This window comes from Ammospiza nelsoni, chromosome 1 (assembly GCF_027579445.1).
Source record: "Ammospiza nelsoni isolate bAmmNel1 chromosome 1, bAmmNel1.pri, whole genome shotgun sequence".
NCBI lineage: Eukaryota > Metazoa > Chordata > Aves > Passeriformes > Passerellidae > Ammospiza > Ammospiza nelsoni.
The window spans coordinates 68100705-68125760 of record NC_080633.1 but is presented as its reverse complement, the minus strand read 5'-3'; the positions used below and the strand labels follow the sequence as shown (position 1 = coordinate 68125760).

At 43.1% G+C, this 25056-nt stretch overlaps 1 protein-coding gene across 1 annotated transcript in view; it reads left to right on the top strand.

Moving 5' to 3' along the window:
* The window catches only part of RREB1 (ras responsive element binding protein 1), a 122307-nt gene that overhangs the window by 73661 nt on the left and 23590 nt on the right, over positions 1-25056 (top strand). The window contains exons 6-8 of the mRNA XM_059467442.1: positions 8919-9063; positions 10224-10363; positions 24169-24358. Coding sequence (XP_059323425.1) covers positions 8919-9063; positions 10224-10363; positions 24169-24358 — 475 coding nt within the window. The remainder of the gene's footprint in view (positions 1-8918; positions 9064-10223; positions 10364-24168; positions 24359-25056) is intronic.

Here is a 25056-nt window from a genome sequence, read left to right as displayed (position 1 = left end):
AGATCGCCAAAAAGATTGAAGGAAACAGTCAGAATGGCCCAGGCCAGATTTTTTGTACATTTAAAAAATATTACTTCTGCTTGATTTTACTGTTGTTAATACACTTTTTTCTCCAAGCTTAAGGAAGTATGGTGGCCTGAGAAGGGTCTTTTTTAATAAAGGAGGATCTTGGCCCATATAAAAGTTTCTTACAGCTTGGAAGTCTCCTTGCAGTGTTTGGCACTGTTAATTTAGGTCTGCTCTGAACATAATGCAAACTGTGTGTGACAGCTTGGTGAAGAGGTACTGAGAAGATCACACTTCATTTCCTCCTCTTTTGCCCTCCCTTATGCCAGGGTTGATGCAAACTGCTTTCTTCTGCAGTCCTTTGGGAAGCTTTGCTTTGGAGGCATGGTTTGAATCACTTCCCTGTCACAGCATCATCAGGCAAATATTTGTCTCCCTTTTTTTCCTTTGAGGTGTTCTGACAACATCACTGTTAGGGAATAGGAGTAACTTTGAGCCAAGCTGGGAATGCAGTTGTATCAATTTCAGCCTGTTTGAACTTGCTGAGTCTGTGTAGCGAGTAGTTGCTTAAATGTGAATACAGAATAATTATTCAAAAGTGGTACCTCCCCTCAGTGGATGTGTAGATCATTATCTTTCCTCTCATGCTTACAACTTGCCTTTATTCACAGCAAAGCAAATTTTTTCTCTAGGATAAAAATATAGAATGCTCTGTGTGCATGTGTGTGTATCATATATCCTTAGGTATCATGTATTAGCAGCTGTGTGGCACTAACTTTGCAGACTGTCCCAGCAGCACTGAAAAGAGATTTGAAATCTGTCATTTGAACTCAATCACCGGTGGCTTTTTCAGCACACCCAGCCAGCCTTGGTGGATCTGAATGGCAGCACTTCTGTCATCCCAGCGATGTGTTCTGCCAGGAGAACCTCACTGCACCGGGAGCCAGGCGGTGCAGCAGCCACTGTGGGCTGGGGAGGATGCTGAGGCCACGTCCGTGTGGCACCTGGGGGATGCTGAGGGGGTGGCTGCACCCACGTGCCACCACACGCTGCTGTGTTGAGAGGCTCCCAGGGCCACCTTAGCCTTGGTGCACAGCGCGACAAGTGCTGGAGACTCCATGAAGATGATGAGGTGTGCTGCCATGCCGGCAGGATGGCACTGCCTGGCTGCCGTGGGGAGTGCCAGCAGGGACATCTGCTGCTGGGCCTGCTTGCACACATGTGGCTGAAATGAGTCAGGACATCCCAATCTGATCCTTCCTGGGACCTGTTTGCCCCACCCTACCCTTTCCCTGCAGGCTCTACAATGACTTTCCTACCAGTGTAGCCATAGAGGCCTCCACTGCTCAGCTTCCTTTGGTTTGTCCCATGCTAGGGTTCAGCACTAGCATGGGACATTTGGGGCTGGAAGGATTTGCAGGGTCCTAGCTGCTGGCAGCTTTAGTTTTAGAGAAATCCGGCAAAGTTTGCAAATTTCTCATTTAGCACCACACGGTCTGCCAGTGCGAGTAGCCACAAGCGGAGGCCATTTTCCATAGGAAAAAGAAGTCATTTCCCCAGGGTCTGGGTATAAGATTAAAGGTGGCATTTGGGGCTCTAAGGTAACCTCTAGAGTATGTGGGCGTGCTCAGAGTTTGTTTTGAAATTGCTCTGCAGTTGTAAGAGGGAGTTTCCCATGTGATTGGGATTTTGGTATTTGTCTCGTGACTTGCTGTGAAGTATGTGTGTGTGTCTGAGGGCTTTTTGGGCCATTTTTGGATTTTTTTGAGGATACAAATTCTAAGTCAAAAAGAGAAGACAAACAAAAACTTGTCCTAGTACAGATCATGTCTGATTTGCAAAATTGCCTGCATCTTTTTGGTTCCTGTAATCACAACTGGCAAGGGCTGAGTAGATTGCTCTCTTAAGTGGGTGATGTTGGTAATTAACACTGGAAATACATTGTCAATACAGATTCTCTACATGTTTTAACAAACAAACAACTGATTAAACTCTTTAACCCAAGGGCATAATGTTACTGCACTTTTGACTTAGATTTCAGTCATATTCACGAGACTCTTAAGGAGGGACTTAGCAGCAGGGTATTAAATGCTCGTTCCTAAAAATACTGCTGCTTCACTTTCGCTTTGTTTAGGATTTGCTTCCTGTATGCATCAAATGGCAGGAGATTTGAAGAGAAGTTCCCTGTGTTTTCCTACATTTCCAGACAACTTGGGCTAAAGTATCATTTTTTTAAAACGAATGAAACAAAAACAGTGACAAAGATACTGTGACAAAGATAACGTGACTGAAAGGAGTGTAATTCTAAAGGCTGTCTTCTCTTTCTTTGAGACATTTTCCATTTCATGGAGCATGAAGTGCCCCATGGTCCATCGTGGTCCAAATTTCAACCTGTCTTGGATGCATCCTGCATGGTTCGTTCTGTTACCATGGCACTATGTCAAAGCTTTAACAAAGCAGACTATTTTTTTCTAAACAGAGATGTTTGGTCATGTTCTGAAAGATAGACTTTTTTTTTATTTAATATTGAAAAGGGGTTTTATGATTATTTACAGTTTGTTTACTGTTACTTGGGAGGAGCAGCGTAAGTGAAAGATCTTGAGACACAAAACAGTGAAAGATATAAAGGAATTGAATCAGCTGAATTGTACTGACCAGCACAGTCCTTCCCAGACCAGCTTGAGAACTTGAGTAATTCTTTTTGTTGTAAGAGGAAAAACAAATTGTATTGTAAATAAGGTGGAGAATGGAAAGCACTGATTTTTATTCTTTGCCTTTGATTTGAATGATTGGATGTGTGAGTTCCTTGTCTTCAGATAAGCATCAGATGTATCAGTGGATTTTCCACTTGGTTTTGGTACTAAACTACCTAGAAATCACAAGGGAGATGAGGAATAATCATGTGCAATACAGTAGAGTATAGGGTACATCTAGTGGTAAAGTGGTGAAACTTTTAATAATATGTGGGATATGAAGCCAGAACCCGAACTTGATACTGTCAGATGATCTCTCTGGACTGATAATGCCCGGATTCATTGGCCTCCCCACTGCGTTTCCACAGACGTGAGGGAGGAGGAGGGTGTTTATACATACACTGGATTCTGTGCTCAAGAATTAATCTTGATTTAGATGCTGGGACTTTCCCAACCAGGCCTCAGTGAAATTGCTTGCTGCTCCCCCTCTGGACATGCTGCTCCTTCTAATCAGACCTACCTGGCATAAAGCTCTCTTGACTGAAAGCCAGCAGTGCTTGTGCTGCCACAGTTCTAAGGGAGAGGCTTAACCCTGAGCCCTGCTCAGGGGCTGCAAATGCACCCGTTTGTTCCATACCTTCCTTTAGGCTGGGCCTCCAAGCCAGACAGGCCTTTTTACTTTGGGACCTAAAGCACATCAGGAGGCATGGAAACTCAAGGTGCAGCTGGAGTGTACTTTTTTTCTCCCCGGAATTAAGAGGTGAGGGATTCCCACGCATGCTGAGGGATGATTTCTATCCAAGAGCCAAAGTGATGCTGATCAGGTTATCTGCATGCAAAGCAGAAGCTCCTGGTTTTGTTCATAATTCAGTGGGACCCAGAGCCAGGAGCAGCTGCATCTTGCATTTGCCTCCTTCAGGATGCTTTGGCTGCTCATTCTAGCCTTGAGCCAGCCAGTCAAAACCTGCCCATGTTCTGGTTTTGGCATTGAAACTGTAGGCTGCCCTGTTTTGAGACCTCCAGAAAGCTTACACTATCAATATGCAAATCCCCTTGGCATTATGAAAATATATCAGCCCTTTTTTGAGATCTGGTAAAAACTGGGATGTGACCAGCAGGAGCTGCATGTCCCTTCAGGAGACCACATGCTCCTCTGCCGTCCCCATGAGTCACCTCCCACAGACACTGTTCCAACACCATCACAAGAGAAAAAGGAAAAAGGCACTTGTGTTCTGCATTTGCCTATTACTACAGAAGTCTCTTCTTCAATGTAAAGTAGCAAAATGTTCACTTGCTGCCGTACTAGTAGAATAGTTACTCTCCTGAAATCATGCTCTGCATTACAGTGTGGAGCTAGAAACTTTTTCTGTCCATTTGTCTTAATAAAAAAAAAAGGAAAAAAAGCCAGGGGAATTCTTGTGCACTATCATCTTAGTCATCCTGCTCATGGGACACCGAGAGGGGAGAAGAGAGCTGTGGCAGAAGAGGGGAAGCAGAAGGTGATCCTCGGTGGGAGGATGGAATGAAAGGCAGTCAAGAACTTGAAAAAATGTGATTTTGTTGGGAGGGGTGACTGACACACAGTCCTAGCACAGTTGGATCCTCTTGGCTCACCTGTGGAATTCTTTATGTGAGGGGGAGGGAAGAGATTATGAGGAGAGCTTTTTCTCATACAGCTGTGCTGCATAAAGCGTATCATATAGCAAGGTATTTCACATTTTTTGCATAGCAGTTCTTAAACATAAAGAGTTTAGTTCAGAGGTGGATCAGACCATGTTTAGAAAAGACTTAGTTTCCTCTTTTCGTTTTGTATTTATTTTTTGCAAATTTTTTTGGTTCTTTCTCTGGTCTAATTTCAAATAGAGTTCCACCACTTTCTTTGAGAGGTTAATCAAGGCTAGCTAGCAGTTAGTGCAAATGAGTCCTCCCTAATATTAAGCTCAAGTGTTTATCTCCTTCCTGTCATCCTGTGTATCATGGCTGGATTTTAGTGTTCTACCCTCAGCACTGTCCCAAGTGCATGTGTACTTGCATGCATGCTGGGGAGACTGTGCGGTGCAGATTTCAGGGCTCTGTACCTTCCTGAACTTGTCTGCTGTTCTTTGGTTGCTCTGTAGAATGGCTCAGAGCCACAATCCATTGCTTTAATTTAGGAAAAGAAATCCAAGTTTCATCTGCTGTGATTCTGGATGTCTTCTAAGCTGCAGTAGTGGTCACTTTAAAGCTGCTGGCACTTGTATCTGCAGCTGAATATAAGCATTTCTGTACATGTCCTTACTTTGCCCTTCTTTTTTTCTGAACTACATTCTCACTTAAAGTGTTGAGTGTTTATCTTTATTTTTTGGAATTGATGAATGTCATATCATTTTTCTCTATCACTGTAAGATGCTGAAAGCCAGCCTGACTTATGAGCCTGTCTTTTACATTCTAAGTATGCCAGTGTTGTCAGGCCAAAATATGTTGTTATAGTCACAAAGGGAAAATAACTTCTAAACACAGCTTTGTTCCTGTTCATCTTGTATCTTGGCAGGCTAAACAGTGAGGTTGAATATTTTCAGTGTTACATGGAAGATCTAATCAAGGCACACTCCTCTAAAGGAGTAAGGCAACACAAATACTTACCCCCCCCCCTTAATTATGGTTAGGAAATTTTTTAACTAGAAGAAGCCTCAGTGAAGGGAGTGTTTGAAAGAAAGGTTGTGGATGTGGATGTGACTTGGCATCTGCTGAAGTTCAGCCCATGTTGGGTGATAAATGTTGTCTGGAGGCAGAATGACATCCATGTTGCAAAGTAAAAGAGAGAGATGAAGATTGTGTCTATCCTTTGTACTTCTTGGCTTTATCTTCCCACTTATCTAGGGCTGTAGCTCTAGTAATCTTTTTCCTCTCCACCCTTAACCTGATGCAGTGAAACTTGCTTAACCTGCCAAAGGAACAACCTGCTGGCTGTAACATGGGCAGGTTGTGAGTCTCCTTGAGAACTCTGGAACCTGTTGCTTTGGTTTCAGAATTTTCCTTTTCTTCCTTAATGATCACATGCATAGAGCTATCACAGCAGCTGTGATGTTTGACCTACACAGTAAAAGTCAAAGGTGCAGTCAGGGTGTCTTCCTGTTTATAGCTCAATAGCTTGGGCTGCTTCCTTTCAAATGTGCAAAGCTAAAACATGAAGGGGGTCACCACATTCCTTGCTGTGGTATGGATTTCTGCTGTGGCTTTTAGACATGGCAAAAGCACACACGTTGCAGGAATGAGAACTGCAAGCAGCTGGGGCGGCCAGTGGCTGACACCAGACATAGCAAAGCCCCCACGCTGTGGTGCTGTACCCATGTTAGCAAGCCCTCCCTTATTGGCAAACTTCACACTTCAAGCATGGCTAAACTGCTTTTGGGACTTGCAGGAGCCAGTGTGTTTGCATGCAGTAGGTCATGCCAGGCAGAGGTGCTAGGCTGGGCTGGCACTAACCTGGAGGACCCAAGGGTTTTTCCTGTTGGTGTACTGTGGATGTGCCATTGCATCCTTCTCAAGTAGGAGCCAGCTCCTTCAAAACACGCAGAGTTCAACAGGTGGACAAACAGCAGGAGGAAAGAACTTAGCCCTAAGGAAGCTGTTTTGCATAGGTAGCTGCTAAACAGGAGTTGTGCATACTTGCTAATGGTTGGAAAGAGACTTTAAAATAAAATGAGAAGAAAAAGTCCCACGCTCAATGCATGGCAGTTTTCTTGTTGTTTGTTTTCAGGATGAATGTGATTTATCTTGACTGATTTTGCTCTCTAGCTATCTGAAAAGTAACTGGCCAAGTAGAGTTAGCTGTGCTTCAGCTGAGCTGCCAGAAGGTTAAGCAGTCAGGCTGTGTGTGAGTGCCTGGGGTGCAGGCACAGACAGACACAGCAAAAACCTCTGTCCTTACTATTAAGTAAGGACCTAGGAAACTGGAAAGCAGTTTTTACCAAAAAGAAGTAATAAAAACATAGGCAAACAATCCAAACTTCCAGGTTTTGCTTTGCTGTGCAGTTGAATATTTTGACTTTTTGTTGCAAGATGCTTTCTGAATTTTATCTTCTATCATTGTGGACAGGAACCCCTTGAACAAATAACTGTTTTCTTCTCCTTTATTCTTGTGTGAATACAGACACCTGCAGCTCGGGCTGCTGTTTTATCACCCATGGAAGAAGCTCTAACTAGCATGAGAAGTTAGATCAGTGTCACAGGAAAACAAAACAAAACAAAACAAAAAAAAAAAAAAACAAGATTGAAGAAAACAAAGCAGTAGAGTATCTGTAGATGCCTTCCTGCAGATTTTGTGAGACAAGGTAGCACTGTGTGGATGAATCAGTTGCTTTGGTGCCTGTGGTGCCTGCCAGAGCTACCAGAGAGCCAAGGCAGGGGAGTGTGCAGCACTCTGTATGCTGTGTCAGCACTCTGGGTTTTCTCTGGCTTCTGTCAAACCTGGAGAGAGCCAAATGCTCAAACCTTCAGCATTCCTTCTCCTCTCAAATGGGTGATTGGCAGGGAAAGACGTCAGACAATTTCAGCATCACTTCTATGATTCTATGTCTAATCTGCTGGGCACATCTGCACATAGATGTGACTGACAGGTGTCACCAGTGTCTGTCCTCCAGTTGTGCAACCAGTGTGAGTTACTGGGGATCTGGGGAAACAACAGGTTTTTTCCTCATGGACCTGATCCTCCAAGCAGCCCCAGCCTTGATGGATGCTGAAAGCAGGCAGTAGCTGAACAGGCATTTTCATCTTGCATTGTTTCTGGTACCTGTGGTGCTTTTGGCTTGAGGCTGTTCCTGCACAACACCCTGAGTTTGAGACAGGCTATACTTTGAGACAGTGATTTAGAAGCCTTATTTTTTTTTAAGCTTCTGAGCTTAAAAAAAGCATTGTGTGATGAGACAGTCTTCCCAGCAGCTCCAGTGGGGTCTGCTGTGGGTCAGTTTGGTCCAGTGTGTTATCTCAAAGCATCATGCCCTTGGCATCCAAAACTAAAACAGATTTTATATCATAACACCAAAGCAGTTACGAGGACATGCAAGGCTTGTCTGGGTTACAACATTCTCTCATGTTACAACATGATATTGTGCAGTCATGTTTAATGGCACTATCCTGAGCTGAGTTGTGGATGTGACTTCTGAAAGATTTGCCCAAGTGCCATTAATATTGTCTCCATTGTGTTTCTTTGAAGTCAGTCAGGGACAAATGGCAGCTCCCTCCTGCACTCACATATCTAGCTGTTAGGAGCAAAAAATTTCCATTGTATGTGGAGCATACATTTGATTTTTTTTCCCAATAGCAGTATAAATTTGAGGTGAGGTTAAAGGTCATATCTCAAAAAAAAAAAAAAAAAAAGAAAATTGAAATTTGAGCTTTGAGTTGTCAGAAAAAAAAGCATGGCAGCAATACCTTCCATCTAACTGAAGGGAACTAGACAACAGTGGCTTCCTCAGGTTGAAAATACAGAAAACCAAGAGGCAAGTGGGTCAGGTAAACAGATATTAATGATATTGCTTTCTGAGTAATTCTGTTACTTTGCCTTTTCCTGTGTCTTTGTGACAAGAAATAGTTGTTTTCCTGGGAAAGCAGGTTTGTGAGCATGCCTTGGCAGTACAGAGTTTTGCAAGCCATACCTAGTGCACTGTAACAGTGGGACCAGATAATCCTGACTTCAAAGCTGCACTTGAAATTTGATACTGGGGTCCAACACTGTGTTAAGGATGAGAAGGAAACAAATATATTTAAGACATGTTGCTCTGGTGTTGGCATATGCAGATCTATTTGAGGTACAGTCTCAAACTCTAGACAGAGAGCCGGTTGAAGATGAGGTGCTTTTTTTGCACTGAGAGAAGTGAATGCTAAGCTGCAGGCTTTTGCTTACTAGACTGCCACAAGACAGGGAGGCTGGGTATGTGGATTGCTGAGCAGGTTTAGGCAGAACCAGGACCTCATGGATGGTGGAGAATGGGCACGGTGCTCATAGAAATAGATGTTAGCAGGGCAAGTGTCGTGCTGGGAGTTGGGACATGGGGGAAAGCTTGTGGGCTCCCTGCTGCAGCCCCTCACAGGCCCAGGCACTGCAAAGGGCAGTTTATGGGATAGCTGATGGTGTCCTTTAAAGGCAAACCTTAGAAGTGGTGTTGGCATTAAAATTTACATTGGACTTCCTGCCCCAGATTTGCCTGCTGATGGTGTCTTCTTCCCCCTCCTGCTCAGGCACATGAAGATTCATGAGAAGGATCCAAACAGCACAGCGAGCACCACTCCCCCCTCGCCACTGAAGCGCAGGCGATTGTCTTCGAAACGGAAGTTCAGTCACGATGCTGAGCTGGACAGAGAGGAGAGGACACCTGCAAAAAAGGTTCTTTATGGGCCATGAAGCAAAAGATGTTCCTGGTTACCTCCTAAATTGTCAGCTGCTCAGTTTGTGCAGTCAGCACAGACTTGTTGCAGCTCTGTATATGAGTTGCCTTGCTTATCCTGTGTAGCCAACATAGTTGTCTGGGATTGAACATTATTTTCTAATTTCAAAGATTGAAATAGTTCAATTTTTAAAATTCTTTATTGCCTAAATTTTTGAATTTGCTTCTGATTTATAAGTATTTATTGTTGGATGACAAGAGGATGTACTATTCCTTTGCTGTTGCAGCTTTTCCCCTAGCTTTATTTCCCCTCCCATATATTTTGTAGTATTCGTAGAGGATGGTGATTTAAACTTTAAAAAAAAAAAAAACAAACAATTTTTACTTCGAAAGCAGTAGCAGATTAAGTCTGTTTTTGCCTAGATCTGGAGGGAAAAAAAATCTGCAGTACATTTCCCTTTCACAGTAGCATAATCCTACCTTACTGGAGTTACAAGAGCGACCAGAAAATATTTATTTGAGGGCTAGACGTTTCCGTTAGGGTTCTGTTTATAAAATACTTTAACACATCTCAGTCATTTGTACAAAATGTATGTTGTCTGCCAAACTTAACTCTCCACTTACTATCTCTAAATCGCAAGCTAGTAGCAGTTCCATTTAGCACAGTATCCCTCGCTCTGTGCATGCTTTTCTCCCTCTAATCAGAAGAGAAGTATAGAAAACATGCAGAAGTGCAGAAGTTCATTGCTTCTCCCTGAACCACTTGACTTAGCAGTTGGCAGTATCTCAGTGGCATAAATAATTTAGGCTGACAGCTCTCCTGGCTTTCTGCAGGGAGAGGAATGCTAGTTCAGTGGTATATGAACACATGGGTTTATAAGTTCTTCAAATCACAGTTCCTCATTAGAACTGATATATCTGTGACTCAGCTGCGCACTTTATCTCCTACTGAGCCTCCTTTTCTATCATGCGTGTTCTTACACGTGCCAAGGCTCTGGCACTTACATCTTTCTTAAGAAATGCTCTTGTATTTGCTTGCAGCAAGGTTACACATGAAGCCTGCAACTTTTTGTGAGAGAAAGACTTTGAATGGATTGCAAGTTTGGTTTGTTGCTTATGAGTTGGTCTAGTGAGGTTTTTCTTTTCCCTTTTTCTGAAGGTTCTCGAGGATGGCCATTCCGGTGAAGGGGATAAGAGGGCTGATGATGAAGTTTATCATTGTCCAGTGTGTTTCAAAGACTTTTTTTGCAAGTATGGACTGGAGTCCCACATGGAAACACATCCAGATAATTCATTGAGGTAAGAGATAGTGGCCAGAGTGTCTGTGGTCACCAGACAGCTTAAAGAAGCCCGCTGTGGAGGGGCAGGAGCCCCTCAGCCCCCTGCACTCTTAGCTGCCCTCCTTTGTGGTTTTGAGCAGGTTTTTAAATAGTTTGCCTCATCTTGTGTCACCAGGGTGCTGTAGGGCTTAATTTAATTATTTTTTGGAAATACAGGAAATCTTGCCAGTTAATAGCTGGAAATGTTTTTAGAAAAAATTAAAGCCCTTCTTCATCCCATTGAAACACATCACTGTTACATAAAACTGTAAAATGCCAACACTGCAAAATTTTAACAAGATAAACTGAAGATGCTTAAAACTTGATAAAAAAACTTGATAAAAGTATTGAGGTGTCATCCTATGAGATGATTCTGTGTGGAGAAGGCAGCAGCTGGATAGGAAGGGTTTTTCAGTCATTGGAGTGAGTGAAGGTAGATGAGTTTCTGCTTTCAGACTTTCAACAAAATGTTTTATGCTTTTCTGCCTTTTGAGGTTAGGGAATGATGTGGACTTTGGCTTAAATGAGCTTTTCCTACCAAGGAAAACTTATTTATTAATTGTTAGGGAAGGTGCTTGAATGTTGTGTTTTGATTCAAGTAATTGCCTCTGGGACTCCTGAAACTGTTTTATTTCCTTTTTTTTACCACAGAAAAATGTAGAGCCAGATACATGAAGATCTAAAAGAAATTTTTCATGTCTAGTTGAAACATGTAGAAAGGAGATTGACAAGCTTCTGAAAACAGACAATATTTTAAACTTATTTTGGGACATTTGACTCTAATGATCTTTTGGAATGGGTGAAGAATTCAGCATCTTGAAATATCAACATTCACTTCTGGATACAGGTTCTTAATAGAATGACACGGAGCAGAGGCATCCCATTCTATTAAATTGGATTAATTCTATTAAATTTTCCGTTTCCTAAATTTTTGTTTAGAAAACCTTTGTAAATACATGTAAAATACTTTTTAAAGGCATTGTTAATGTTGCAGTTACTGGGGAAAAGAGTTGAAAGCTTGGTCCATTCAACAGTAGTTAATTAAACATACTTTGCTGTTTCTGAAGTAAATGAGGTAAATTTTCATTATAGATCAAAGCTGGAACGGTTGTTTTCCAGTAAGAGCTCTGTAACCCCTACAAAATGGAGTCTTGAACAATTTTGCCTTACACTTCATGCCTTAGAGAAAGCAGCTGACATATTAGCTCATTACCCTCATGTTGAAGCTTCTCTGAAGATAGAACCTCTTTGCAAAGTTATACCCCATGGACCTGAGTGGAGAGGTGCATTTTCCTGCTTTGATAAGATAATAGAATATCCTTCTAGCTTGGCAGCTTTGCAGTCTGCTGTGGCAAGGCAGAAAGACACAGTGGCTGTGCAGACATGCTGTTCCTCCTTATGCAGCTCATGCTCTGGCATTAGACTTGCTTTGGGATAATATTCTCCTGAAATGGATTTTGCTACCCTTGATTCTGCTGAGCAGCAAAGACTGGAACGTGTCCCTAAATCAAAGTCACAGTTGTCAAGCTCCATGGGTATGGTTTAAGAGTAGTGCTGGAATGCTTATCTTTATAGAATTGTCTAGGTGATAGTAAGGGGGTTTTGTCAGGTATTTGCCTCAGCCATTTAAGACGTGTCAGTGAAGACAGAACAAGGAAGATGTGGTCCTTTCTGGGCAGCTAATACATTAAGGTGCAACTTAGCCTGCCCATCTGGTTTAAACCACACCTTTTGTCCTAGCCTAGACAAGTCAAATGACACTGTCTGCCTGGCCCAGCCTGACTAGAAAATCCTCTAGTAAGCGGAGCAGTTTGGACTGCTGTTAAGGTGACTCTTTCATCCCAAACGAAATGGGTTAAAATCCGTGGCCAGCAGGGGCTGTAATCCCCTGGTTCCCAGGGTTCTGCAATACTGTTTATAGGATTCAACAAGACACAGAGAAAGTAGCATGCCTTTCTCAGTCCTGAGTACAAGTGATTGAGGTCCATTTGGTGAGGCTTAAGGGTGTTTTTTTGAGTGAGAGAGCCGAAGAAATGAGAATATTTTGCTAGAGTAGTAGAGCAGGAGACTTGCGTGTACGGGGGTACTTGTGACAGGGAAGCAAACTGCAGAATGTTAGAAGGCTTCCATCAAATCCTGTTGTTGCCTTATTGTAGAAGACAAGGGGAAGTAACTCTTGTTAAAAGTTTAAACAAGCAAAAAAGCACAGTAACTGTTGTGAGCAAAGGGCAGGGAGTGTAACACCCCCAGTCTCCTTTTATTGCCCATATTGTAAAAGCAGAGTCACTTGATGAGGACCTGCGAGGAAGGTTGTGTATCCCAGAGCCAGATACTCAGGATTTGTGATTAATTTGGAACTACTGCAGTAGGCAGTAGCCCAGGAGAGACTGTTTTGTCATGATCAAAAATAAGTGATGCTCAATCTGCCTAGCCAGTGCCTTTCGTTGTAAAGGTACAGGTCAAACATCCAATTCCCTTTTGCTTCCCCAGCTCCTATATAAAGGATTGCAAACTGGCTCTGAAGCAGTGCACCAGTTTGTGCACTGTCTTGATGGTGGCACCAGCCTCCCTGCAGGGATACATCCGTGGCTGAGGCAAGGTGCCAGGGTGGGCAGGAGCTTCTGCCTGGCTTCTCTGTGGTTCTTTAATCCCACCATTTCAGTGCTGCTGTGCAAATACAGCCTCTTGCCCCTAGAGCTGTCTGAGTCTGTCCCGTCCCCACCACCCTCTGCTAAGTAGCAGAAAAGGTAAAGCTGTCTCGCAGCCCTGGGATTAGTATGTGAGCAGCTAATTTACAGGGTGGGCCATCACCCTTCCAGATACTGTCAAATGAACAACTTTAAATCACAGGGTTAGCTGTTCAAAGTCAGATGAGAAGACACTCCCCATTGTCTTGCCCAGAAATGCTTTTTCATGTAAAACCCAGAGCAGTGAGCACCTCATTGTTTACTTGCAGCAGAATAAACAATTCTTAATCCACTGATTGTGTGAGAGGGGCTCCTGCTTGGGAGAGTATCTCTTGATTATGTAAAATCCTAAATGGTGCATCTTTGTCTCCTAATTACGGTAGGAACTGCCCTGGTCTTGAGAGTAATAATAGGGCCCTTTGTCCCATTGACAGTGGGCTGTGGCACTGCATCTCCTTCATGGCATTACACCCCCTGGTCAGTCGCTGTCCCTTTGAAGCCCTGTGCCTTGCACCCTAATTAAAGACAAGAGCTGCCCCCCCCCCCCCCCCCCCCGGCAAGGTTGTCTGCAATGCCCATTAGCAGTGGGGGGTGGCCCAGGAGCGCTTTCTGACCCCCTTGGCCTCTCCACCTGGATTATTTAAAGAAGTCTGCTTCCCTGCAGCTGGGGCCTCAGGACACTGTCTATTTTGGTGAGTTTGTATCTGAGTGTTGGTATAATTAGCAGAGAGCTGAAACGCTGCACAGCCAATCGCGAAAATGAGAAACCTCACAGAGCAGGGGAGTTTCTCTGGAAACTTTAGTGGCTCAGAGTTGCTGTCAGACGTGAAACTGTGCTTGTAAAGGTCACCTGACAGCTCTGAGCAACGTCAGCAGTGTAAGCAGAGGAGATGTGAGGATTTCCCGGGGAGAAACCTCTCCAGATGCTATGCTGGGTTTCTCCTCTTTCTTTTGGCAAATACAATGGAACAAGCTTAAAGTAAAATGTGTGGCTTTTAAAAAAAAGTATATGAACTATAAAATTCCTCTCTTGGATTTCACTGTAGCCAGAGCATACCCTTTTTATTTCCTCTTCTTCTCCTCCAGGAGGTTTTGTGCAGCATGCTGTACCAAGAGCTAAAGTATTTTTAATTTTTCCTTCCTCACAGCAGCAAAGAGGCAATTATGCTGCCTCTCATGCCTAGGTATCTTCCTGAGGAGAGGAGGAGGGAGCTGGTTATGGTGTTAGACTCATTCCAATATAATTTCTCAGCCAGGATAGTTGTGCAGTTTGAATGTGGTAAAAGGTTGCTTCTTAATGAATATCATGAGGCTTTCTCATCACAGCTGGTTCAGTATGGCATTGCCTCCAGTTACAAGATTTGGTTTTGCTATATTTTTGTAAGATATAAGAAATAAGACATTGCAGTGTGAAAGTTACTCTCTGCCTATGTCACACAGCTGACCTGGTGACCAGAACCAGTTGCCATTAATAGATTCAGGGGAGATTAAGTTTTTGACCTTCTACAGAGCCTGTCCAAACAGTGATTTAATATATTAAGCTTTGTAACTTGAAAATCCTGGCCATATTTTCACAAGGTCAACAAAAGCAGTTCTCTTCCCCCAGGGTTATGTGCTTCTGTAAAACCTCCAAACAAAGGACACCAAAAGCTGTTTACAGCCTACCTTGTTCTTCAAAACAGCCTGCCCAGGTTTGTTTTGCTGAAATTGTGTAGAGGTTGAACACTGCCATGGAAAGCTATTGTTTTGAACCCAGGTTAGTAACAGGCTCAGCAACAGAAGAACTCAGGCCTTGGAAAGAAAGGTGTTAGGAGTCTGACCATTAGGATCTGTGATCATCTGCCTCTAGTTTTGCCAGGGTAACCACTGTGAGGTCTTGTTTTTGAAAACACTTATGGGTGAAAAATGCTGTTGTTGTTTCTTGGTGTTACCTGGCTTCACCAATATGGAGTAGACAACTTAAATGCCATAGGAATGGTCTGCTGGACTCTGTGGGTAAATTGAAGATATCTGTCATGTGCAGCTTGCAATTGGTCACCAGGTTGGTCACCAGGTTGCCCCCTTTGCCAGCACATCCACATTCTTCAGTGTGTGGTGGGATGCTGCTAGGCACCTGGACCTATGTCCCAGTCTTTAATCATTTTAGACAATGTGCATGAGCAACTCCATTTAAGTCAAGACAAGAGGAAGTGGGCTTTGGGTGAAAAAGATATCAGCTACTTAGAATATGGCGTGTTTATTGCCCAGTTACTGTTCTTCAAGGCAGTTCTGCACCCTGGCTTTAGGGAGATAAAATAGGAAAGAAAATAAATTAATGGAGATTTCAAGTATGGAGATTATTTCAGGCATTATCACCAGTAGAAAAGACTAGTACAATATTAGATTTTTGAAGCAGTAGTCTGACCATGTAAAAGTACATTGAACTGAATGTTAAAAGGAAAAAAAAGAAAACAACCAGAAAAATACCGTAGTGCCATTCCTGTTTTTGCAAATGCCTATCTAAGCAAGTTTAGGAATTCACTTTCTATCTGTTCTCTCCTTATATAGTAGGGATAATCCTTCTGGCTTCCTTATTCTGAAGCACACTGCTCTCTACACGTGGCAAGCCTTTTGTGGGAAGAGAGTGTTAGTGATGCTACAAATGTGAAGCAGGGGTGAAGGTGTTTGAAAACTAGATGTTGTTTGCAATTAATTTTACTCTGAGACAAGACTATGGGTTCATGGTGGGAAGAGGAAGCTTCTTCCAGCTAGTTGACACTGCTATTATTGGAAGAAACTTGAAGGATCAATGACAAGTCATCTTCATTCAGCATTGTGAGGTTATATACTACTTTTCTCTCTGTCACAACTGTTGATGTGCACATGGCCTCATTCCTTGTTAGCATTTCAAAATAAGAAACAGTATGCTCTTTTAATGAAGATGGATAATTCTGAGGTTGTTGTATCCTACACAGTTGTTGAGAGGGATGGAGAGCACTCCAGCATAACACATGTTCATGGACCTCCTTGAGCTCTGCTTTTGGCATACTATATTTTGGGCCTAGTACTTCCTTTTTTAGTCACTGAGATTGTACCAGCAAGGACAGTTTAGGTAGAAATTGCTCTGGAGTTACTGAGTACTAACACAGTTAATGCTACAAAACTTGTTACAGCCAAAGATGGAGGTGGCAGGGGGCAGTGGTGTGACATTGCCAATTCAGCTCTCAAGCTGTTTGCTCAATGTCTTTCTGATAGAAACTAGGAACCAACTCCTAATCGCTTGCTGGCAGCATTTTCAGTGCAGGAGCAATGCCATGAGACAGCTGATGATGATGAAGTCCAGCTCTGGTGAATTCTGTGACCAGAAATATGCTGCAGTACAACACAATTCTTGGTGAGCCAGAGGAGAGGGTATGCAAGCAAACTGGTGAATGCATCCTTTTACTGAGCAAATGGAGAAGTAGAATCAGTGGGTTGTCTTGCAAAAGCAGAACAGAACTGCATGTTACATGCCTTCTGAAGTTCCTGTTCAGAAAAGAGAGCTGGGAAACATCTGAAGAGCAGCGCGAGGCCAACACTGGCCTAGAAGTGGTCAGCTCACATCAGGGAGCTCATTGTGTGAGGAAACTGGGAATCCAGAGCAGCCGGATAAAAATATTGGCTGGTGAATGGACACAGGGAGTGATGCTTTCATGTGAAACTGTGTGCTGTGTCACATGCTGTTAAATATCTTAGCTTGGCTGCCAGAATAGAAAGTGGGTAAATGCAAAGCTGACTGTAGAGGAAAGCTGCTTGTAAAAGGGCATGCAGGAGGGAAAAGGGGCTGAGCCAAAAGAGGTTATTAGCACGCCTGCCTGATCCTAAGGAGCAGGATTTGTTTATTTGCAGGCTCTCTCAGAGTGCTGGGTGCTGCTCAGTGTGTTGGCAGTCATGTCTGCATGCTGAGCATATCTTAACCTGCAAATGTAGATAAGGGCAAGGGGCTGCAATCCAGATCCAGCTGCACCTATTTGTGAGCCCTGTTCTGATCAGTGGATGCTTACAGGATAGACAAACCTCTGGAGATGTATTTCCTTATGTTACTCATGAAAAGCAGTGGCCTTTTTTTAACACGGTAGACACATAGATTTCTTTTTTAACTCTTGCTATTAATTTAAAAATTACAGAATTACTTGCTTTCATATTTGAAAGATGTGTTAGAAGATGGGAAGAGCTTTTCATTTTCTTACCTTGAAAGAATACCAGAAGGTGCACATGAGTTGGTGTGCACAAATAACTGTTACTCTGCATGTTGTGCAGCTTCTAATTTTGGTAGCTGTAGAGGACTATTCTGGTCAAGTTTTTTTGCCCCTCAGATATGTTTGCCCTCACTATTAAACCCTTCATTGTTTAAGTTGATCTTCATCTCTTTCTCTGTGATTCTGTCCAGCCAAAGTGTTGATACTTATGTTTTTTAAAACTTTGGCCTTTATTAAGTAAAAAAAGTCATTATGAGAAAATGACTACTTTGTATGAGTGTCTGCAGGCCATCTCCCATTATTTTGTCTTAGTTGCATGTTATTGTGTTGAAGTAAATGGTAGAGTAAGGTACTGTATCACGAGGGCAGAGGTGTTTAAATCTGGCGTTGTTGAAATATTGCTGGTAAGTGCAATTCATTACAGCGTTAGGAAGAAGTTTTTACTTTTCTTTGCTCACACACAAAGGAAGTTTAAACATGACACAGCATGGCTTGTCCCTTTTTATTAAACCTTACAGCAGTTAATTTCACTGGAGTTACTCTGATGGGGGAGTCGCTGGTGCTGACACTGGCTCTGCTGCATGCTGACAAATTTCTAAAGCACAACATCACCCTGGTTTATATCAGGTCTCTCCTGGCTCCTACATGATACTTTTCTTGCCTGGACCACAGTGCAGCTGTAGGAATGTACATAATGCTGTGCATCCCTCTATTAATAGAAGGGTTGGTACAGGGGGTTCAGCCTTGGCTGCACCCAAGGGTGGCTTGGCTTCTTTGAGGGAGAAGATTAAAGAGAGCGACAGAACATCGGTAACAAAATCAGACGGCCAGGGGGGCGGTTGAAGGGGGGAAGAGTTAAAAGAAAAGTGCCTCTTTTGTCGAGGCTGTGAAGCAGCATGCACTGAACATCTAGCGGGCTGTGTCCGTCCCCTTAGGCACCGAGGGAAGGCGAGGGCAGCCTCTGCAGCTGGCAGGGAGTTGGCTCCTGGTGCTGCCTGCGGCTCCAGCACAGCCCCACAGCGGTGGGCGAGGTCGAGATGGCAGAGCAGCCGGTCCTCCGGGGTCAGACACGCTGGGGAGCTACGGGGGAGGAGGCAGGAGCGAGCATTGCAGGATAGCAGGAGGACCCGGAGGGAGGCAGGAGCGAGCATTGCAGGATAGCAGGAGGACCCGGAGGGAGGCAGGAGCGGGCATTGCAGGATAGCAGGAGGACCCGGAGAGGGGCAGGAATGGGCATTGCAGGATAGCAGGAGGACCTGGAGATGGGCAGGAGTGGGCATTGCAGGACAGCAGGAGGACCTGGAGAGGGGCAGGAGTGGGCATTGCAGGACAGCAGGAGGATCCGGAGAGGGGCAGGAGTGGGCATTGCAGGATAGCAAGAGGACCCCGAGGGAGGCAGGAGCGGGCATTGCAGGACAGCAGGAGGACCCGGAGAGGGGCAGGAGTGGGCATTGCAGGATAGCAGGAGGACCCGGAGAGGGGCAGGAGTGGGCATTGCAGGATAGCAAGAGGACCCGGAGGGAGGCAGGAATGGGGCTCGCAGCACTGCTGCTTTTCCATCACTCATCTGCAGCAAATGGGAGAGATTAGTGCGGCTGTTGGATGTTATTTCCCAAGGCCATGGGTGTGGAGGCCAGGAAAGGTTGTTTTTTGGTTTTTTTATCCAAAGGGAGATGAGTATCTGGACCTGGGTGGGGTTGCACAGGAGCAGAAACCAGTTGGCTCTTTCTCATCTCTCCACTTTGCCTTGTCCCTGAAGAAGTGAAAGAGAAGCAGAGGAATCATTTCCTGAAGGGGAATATGTCTGTAACCTGCTAGCTTTTCTTTCACAGATGGTGAAAGCCCTTGTGTTTAAAACCATCCTTTCTCCATGTCCCCCTCCTTGCCAGGCTCCCCTGCAGCGGGACATTGCCAGTGTGGAGGCTGGGAGCCTGCTCCCACCGCCGGTGTGGACATGAGTCATCAGCAGGGAATCACCCATCTTTCTCTGCTACTCAGTTGTGTTATTTTTAGGTCAGCATAGGAATTTCTTTGCTCATGAGAGCCACATTAATTCTGCAAATAACTTTAAGAGAGAAAGGGGAATAATAACAACAGAGATAGAAAAATACACGTTACTGACTGGGAATTTCAGTTGGAGGAGTTAGACAACTTCATAATTTAATTGTGTATTAATGACTTCTGTCTCAGGATATGTTTCATTCTTTTTGTTTGTTTTCCTTGCTTCTGTTTGTGGAAGTTGCTAAAGAGCACAGACAGGAAAGGAACAAAGTGGTAGCAAGCTCTTTTATTTTTGATAAGGCCTAGGAATTTAAGACTGTTTTTATTTGTTAACATACACAATATGGGCAACTTTGTATTAGTGAGCTGCATGGGTGAAAACTTCAGGTTTTAGTCTGTGTGGTTTCAGAAGTACAAGCAGAACAATGGTAAATGTCACTTGCTCACCAGCAGTCTCGGGTAATGCAGAGCATAGTGTTTTGTTTAATTTCTTGGTAACATAACGGTAAATACAAATATTTGGCATTTTCGTCTTGACTACTGAAATATAAAATCTAGAAGGATTTAGTGGTTGTCTGCCTTACTCAATCAAAAATCAAGACTGATTAATTTTGCTAAAAATTTGGCTCTGCATTTCCTTTCTAAAATGTCTTTCCATTTCTTAAAGAAGGACAGCTATTTCCTCTGCAGACAAATTGGAGTTGTCTCAGAGGAGAGTGTAGTGCAAGGTAACAGGCACTGCTTATGTAAACTTTCCTTGCAGAGGTGCCACTTATGAAGTGCAGCAAATCCTGCCTTGCCCCTTTGAACAAACAAGCTTTGCAAAGCACTGACTATTTCTTAAAGCCTGTTAAAATTATTTTATATCCTAATTAGCATTACACATTTCAAGAATACTAACTTATTTTAGAAGAAAGGTTTTTAATGGTGTGTTTTTACACAAAGATGCATACACTTGTCTGCATTAAGAAAATTTTAAAAAGAAAGAAAAGGTGCACTGGTGTAGTAATAATTAATTAGACCTGCCTGGTGTGATACATGACCCAAACACCAAGGACAGCCTGGTTGTTGCATTGTTACATTTTGGTTCTGCTTTTGTGTTTTAGGAGTTCTGTTTCCTTACCTGCTTGTTTTTTATACCTCTGCCAGTAAGCCAGAGCCTTAGTATTATATTTGTATTGTTACAGATATGAGCAAGTCCAAAACATAAAGGCAATTGAGAATTAAAGTAATTTTAAAGGGGCCTTAGCTGCTAAAAACAGTTTTTTCCTTTCTACTTAAAATTTAATCTCTATACTTGGAACTGAACAGCTTTTTTCTCCTTACTCTGTAATCATATTTATAGAAAAATTGAAGACTGTGGCCAGGACTAGCAATCACATGATAACACAGCAGCTTTTATTAGATACATCTGGAAACTTACCTTGCAGATAGAGTGCTTTTATTTCTGCGCAGGTGTTGAGCCACTGCTTGGCCTGTGGTGCTGACAACCTCAGAACCTGTTCCCATCACTGTTCTCTGCAGCCATGTCATCCATGTTTGACTTGGAACTAACTGCACATGAGCAGATTTGAGAAATTTTAAGGAGAGGGAGGCCTCTCTGTTGGGGTTTTCTTTTTTTGGGGGGTTTTTTTGTATGTTTGGGGTTTTTTGTTGTTGTTGTTGGGTTTGTTTGTTTTGTTGGGTTTTTTTTGAACATTCATCTTGAGCAAACTATTACCATATGTTAAAGATGCTTTATTTGATATGCTGGACTTTTCAGACTTTCCACAATTACTTTTTTTTTTTTTTTAAAGTAGTTTAAACAAGATGAAAAAATGTTAATATCACCTAGGATTCCTTTCTCTTTTCCTTCTTGAACTGTGGGTCTAGGTTTAAAAGTACTATAGGCAGTGACACTACTGAAAGATAGAAAATAGTACTGATGACAAAACAGAGAAATTAATAGTTAGACTCCCTTAAAAAAAACTAATACTTCCAGTTAATGCACTGTTAGGCATGGCAGCTTACTCCATTTTAAATTAACACAAGACTTAGTGCAGTGATGCTTGCCTAAGTTAGGTTTTGACACTTAGTAGCTATAAGTTTTTCTTGGAGGTGCTAGGAGTCCATACCTGGATCACAGGGGAAGGCAGGGCATCCACAGCTCCTTCCCATGTTGTTGTGTAAGCTGTGCCACCAGGGCAAAGTGCAGTGCATTTTTATGCCCTGAAGAGCCTGCAGCTTGAGGTGACAGGCAGGATTTACCAGGATGTTTCTTTTTTTCAGCCAGGTGCTTCTTTCTGACCTAATGAAAAAAGAGCTTAATCTTCATCCCACATTCTCCTTTTTGTTTGCTGCTTCTTCACTCACAGCAGGGAAAATAAAAGATAAGGAAGAAAGAGAAAAATAAATATGCTTAATAAAAGAGAAAGCTTATATTCCTTTTATAAGAGACATTACTTTTGTTCGGGGGACAAAAGGTGGTGCCCTTTGCATGGAAAACACCATTTTTAACTTGCAAGTTTTTACTGTCTTGAGGCTAGCAGTTGATACAGGTGTACTGTGAAGGACTTTCACATGGGTATTTGCTCTGAAAGATTAACTCTCAAGTGCAGCTTTTGATGGGAGACCCAAATAAAGTAGCGCTGAAAATCAGCGTGTTGCAAGAGGGAGGCGAGGAGGAGTGCAGCGTGAACAAGGCACACCTCCCTGCTGAGTGGGATGTGTGGCTGCTTGGCAAGGAGCACTGGCTCCTGCTCAGCCCAGATCCTGGGGGTACAGTGGCAGGTGTCAGTGCTCCCAGTAGCTCTGTGGAGCCATCACTGGTGGCTGTGCCTGCCCTGTCACACGCAAGGGGATACAGCTGCTGCACTGGCTTCCTGTGCCCAGGACAGGCCAGCACATTGGGACCCCAGAGATGCTTCAGAATGCCCTGAGGTCAGGGTCTGTGTCCCTGCAATGCTTCCAGCGGTGCAGGAGAATTGTTTCCAAACCCTTCTTGTTTGTATATTGACATACCAGGAGGAACATGTCAGAAGAACTGCTTGTTTTCGTGCAAAGTATTTTCATCACCTCTAAAAGCAATTAATTTCAGTAGCCTGCAAGTTCTTTAGGTGACTACTCATAATTTTTTTAATGCTCTTTGGCCCCCAGTGGTTTTGGTGGTTGTGTTTTTGTCTTCACTGAAGATGAAAGCTTTGCATCACAGAATAGGTGCTGCCAAGTGAGCTGGAGGAGAGCCGTAGATCCTGATGCTGAAGAAGCACTATGTGTTGGCCATCCCACCCCGCCCCCCTGAGATTGTTGTCACACTTGGCATACCTCTTTAAGTAAACATTAGCTTTGTAAATGGCATTGGTTTGGTATTTAATGGAATGCAGGAACTATGTCAGCAGTAATTATACAGGTAGGATGCAAGTGAATTGACAGGACAGTTAAAACAAATTAAACCTTCAGTGCATATTTATGTCCAAGCTTTCTGGGTACTGTGATAACAATGGCCGTGTTATATACACTTCACACTTGCTTCTTTCACCACTCAGGGACTATGAGGCCAGTTGCTTTGTGGGTGACTTGGTTATCTTTTCGTTTTCAGAGAATAAAAAAATGGCTGTGGGAGTTTATGTAGTGATAAAATGCACAACAATGGGAGTTTGTTAGGGATAGGGCAGGGAGGGGGTGGTTTCAGGATTTTGTCAGAAGTCATTTCTAATTGCAGGATGTTTTTTTAATGACTAGACACATGTCCTTTTCCTTGATGTAGAGAGCAAAGGCAGTATGGGGAAAACCAAGGCCACAGGCAGATGTGAAAAAGTCCTAGTGCATATAACATTCTCAGTGACAAAATCTGACTGCCTCATACCCACTGGTGTTTTGCTTCTGGGAAACCCACGTTTTGGCTGGGAGCTGGACCTGTAACTGCAAGGAACTTGAGGTTGAGTGAAACTGTGTGTCACTTATTGAATGCAGACTGGACATGACCTGTCATGCTGCAGAGCTCACATACCAAATATTTAAAAGGCAATAGGCCTTGTTGACGTGTTGACCAAGTGTTGCTGCATAGGCCTTCCTGCCTGCAGCATAGCTTTGATTGTTTAATGCAGTGTATTATGTGAGAAGCCCTTGTTTAGCTGAATTTGGGATTTGAGAACTTAAGAAAAACAAGAAATCGCAGCAATAGCGTGGGTAGGAAAAAACAGTGCTTCTGCATTTTTCTTCAGGGCAAACTGGCTGTGAAGGGGGTCTAAAAGTGTCAGAAGTGTTGAACTTGTTTCAGGGCTTCCTCCTCTGAACCTTTCTCCCATTCAAGGAGCACTAGTTTTCCTTTTCAAACAGTCTATTTCTCATAACAACTTTAAAAAATACCAGTGAAAGTTTATGGAAAAGCCATGTGATGAAGATTGACACACAGATATTAGAGTGGATGCAGCAGTAAGTTTTAAGTAGTGGATATGAAAGGTGCTGCTTTTACATTTGCTTTCTATTTAGGTCAGATTTAGCTTCTCCTTGTCACTGATTCTTTTAAAATGTTGTTTATTTTAACAGGACTTTTCAGTAAAAATAAAATGGTGTAAGGCCACTGAAATATTTTTTGTTGGACAATGAAAATATTTTCAGAATGCTGTTATCTCAGCTGCCATTCTCCTGTCTGTCCATGTGAGATTGTCAGTTCTCACGTTCTTTAAACTTCCAGTGGACTTACTAGCCAGAAACTGGTAGAAAGTGACTGTGACCAAAATGGCCTTTTGTGGTGATACACTGTGGCTTTATTTTGCATTTAACAAGTTCTTGGTATCATGGGGTGAGAGGAAAGAGGATGTCCCGGACCAAGAAGAATGCTAGTTCTTGAGCTTGCAGCAGTCAGTAAGAAATTTCTGTTTCATTCCTCTCCTTTCCAGGTGTGACATCTGTTGTATCACCTTTCGTACTCATCGGGGCCTACTGCGCCACAATGCAGTTATCCACAAGCAGCTTCCCAGAGATCCCATGGGAAAGCCCTTCATTCAGAACAACCCTTCAATTCCAGCAGGCTTCCACGACTTGGGATTCACGGACTTCTCGTGTAGGAAGTTCCCCCGCATTTCTCAGGTACTCTCTGTTCTTGGTAGCTTTAGGTGCCAGCTGCTACAGTGCTTATCTGATGAGGTCGTTCAAAGACTCATCCTGCATGCAGAATATTTTGTGGAAGGTACTTCACCACTGTTCATGTAGGCTTTAAACACTTCATGCCTCTCCCTTTTCTTTTTTCATCTAAAGAATATTGTCACTGGGTAATGTGCCAATAACATTACAGTTATCCACTGTAATGGCTTTTTCACCATTACAGTGGATAGCTACCAATGTAAAGATGTATAAAAAATTTTCAAGGAAAACTTTGATCATATTAGTTCCTTGCCCCTTTGAGCATACCAGAAAATCCTACATCTGAAATCAACAGAGAGTACACATGGTAAGGAAGACATTATTTATTTTAGTTTACTCTAACAAGGATGTAGTTGGGGTATGAAAGATTTTAACACAAAAATCTTTGAGCAGTCACCTTACTAACTAAACAGTGACATCTTCAGTGATTTTCTGACAAAATACTCCACAGTGTTCCTCATGTAAGGTTTGAGGGACAGTGGATGGGGAAAGTCAGAGAGGTAGTCTGTAAATATTTTTCTGAGAGCCATAAACATTTCTGTTGGGTGATGTGATTCCTCCCACTGTCAAATCTTGCCTATCCTAGTTTTGGTCTGGATGAAGCTGCATTATCTATTAGAAAATCAACAGCAAGTCCACCTGGA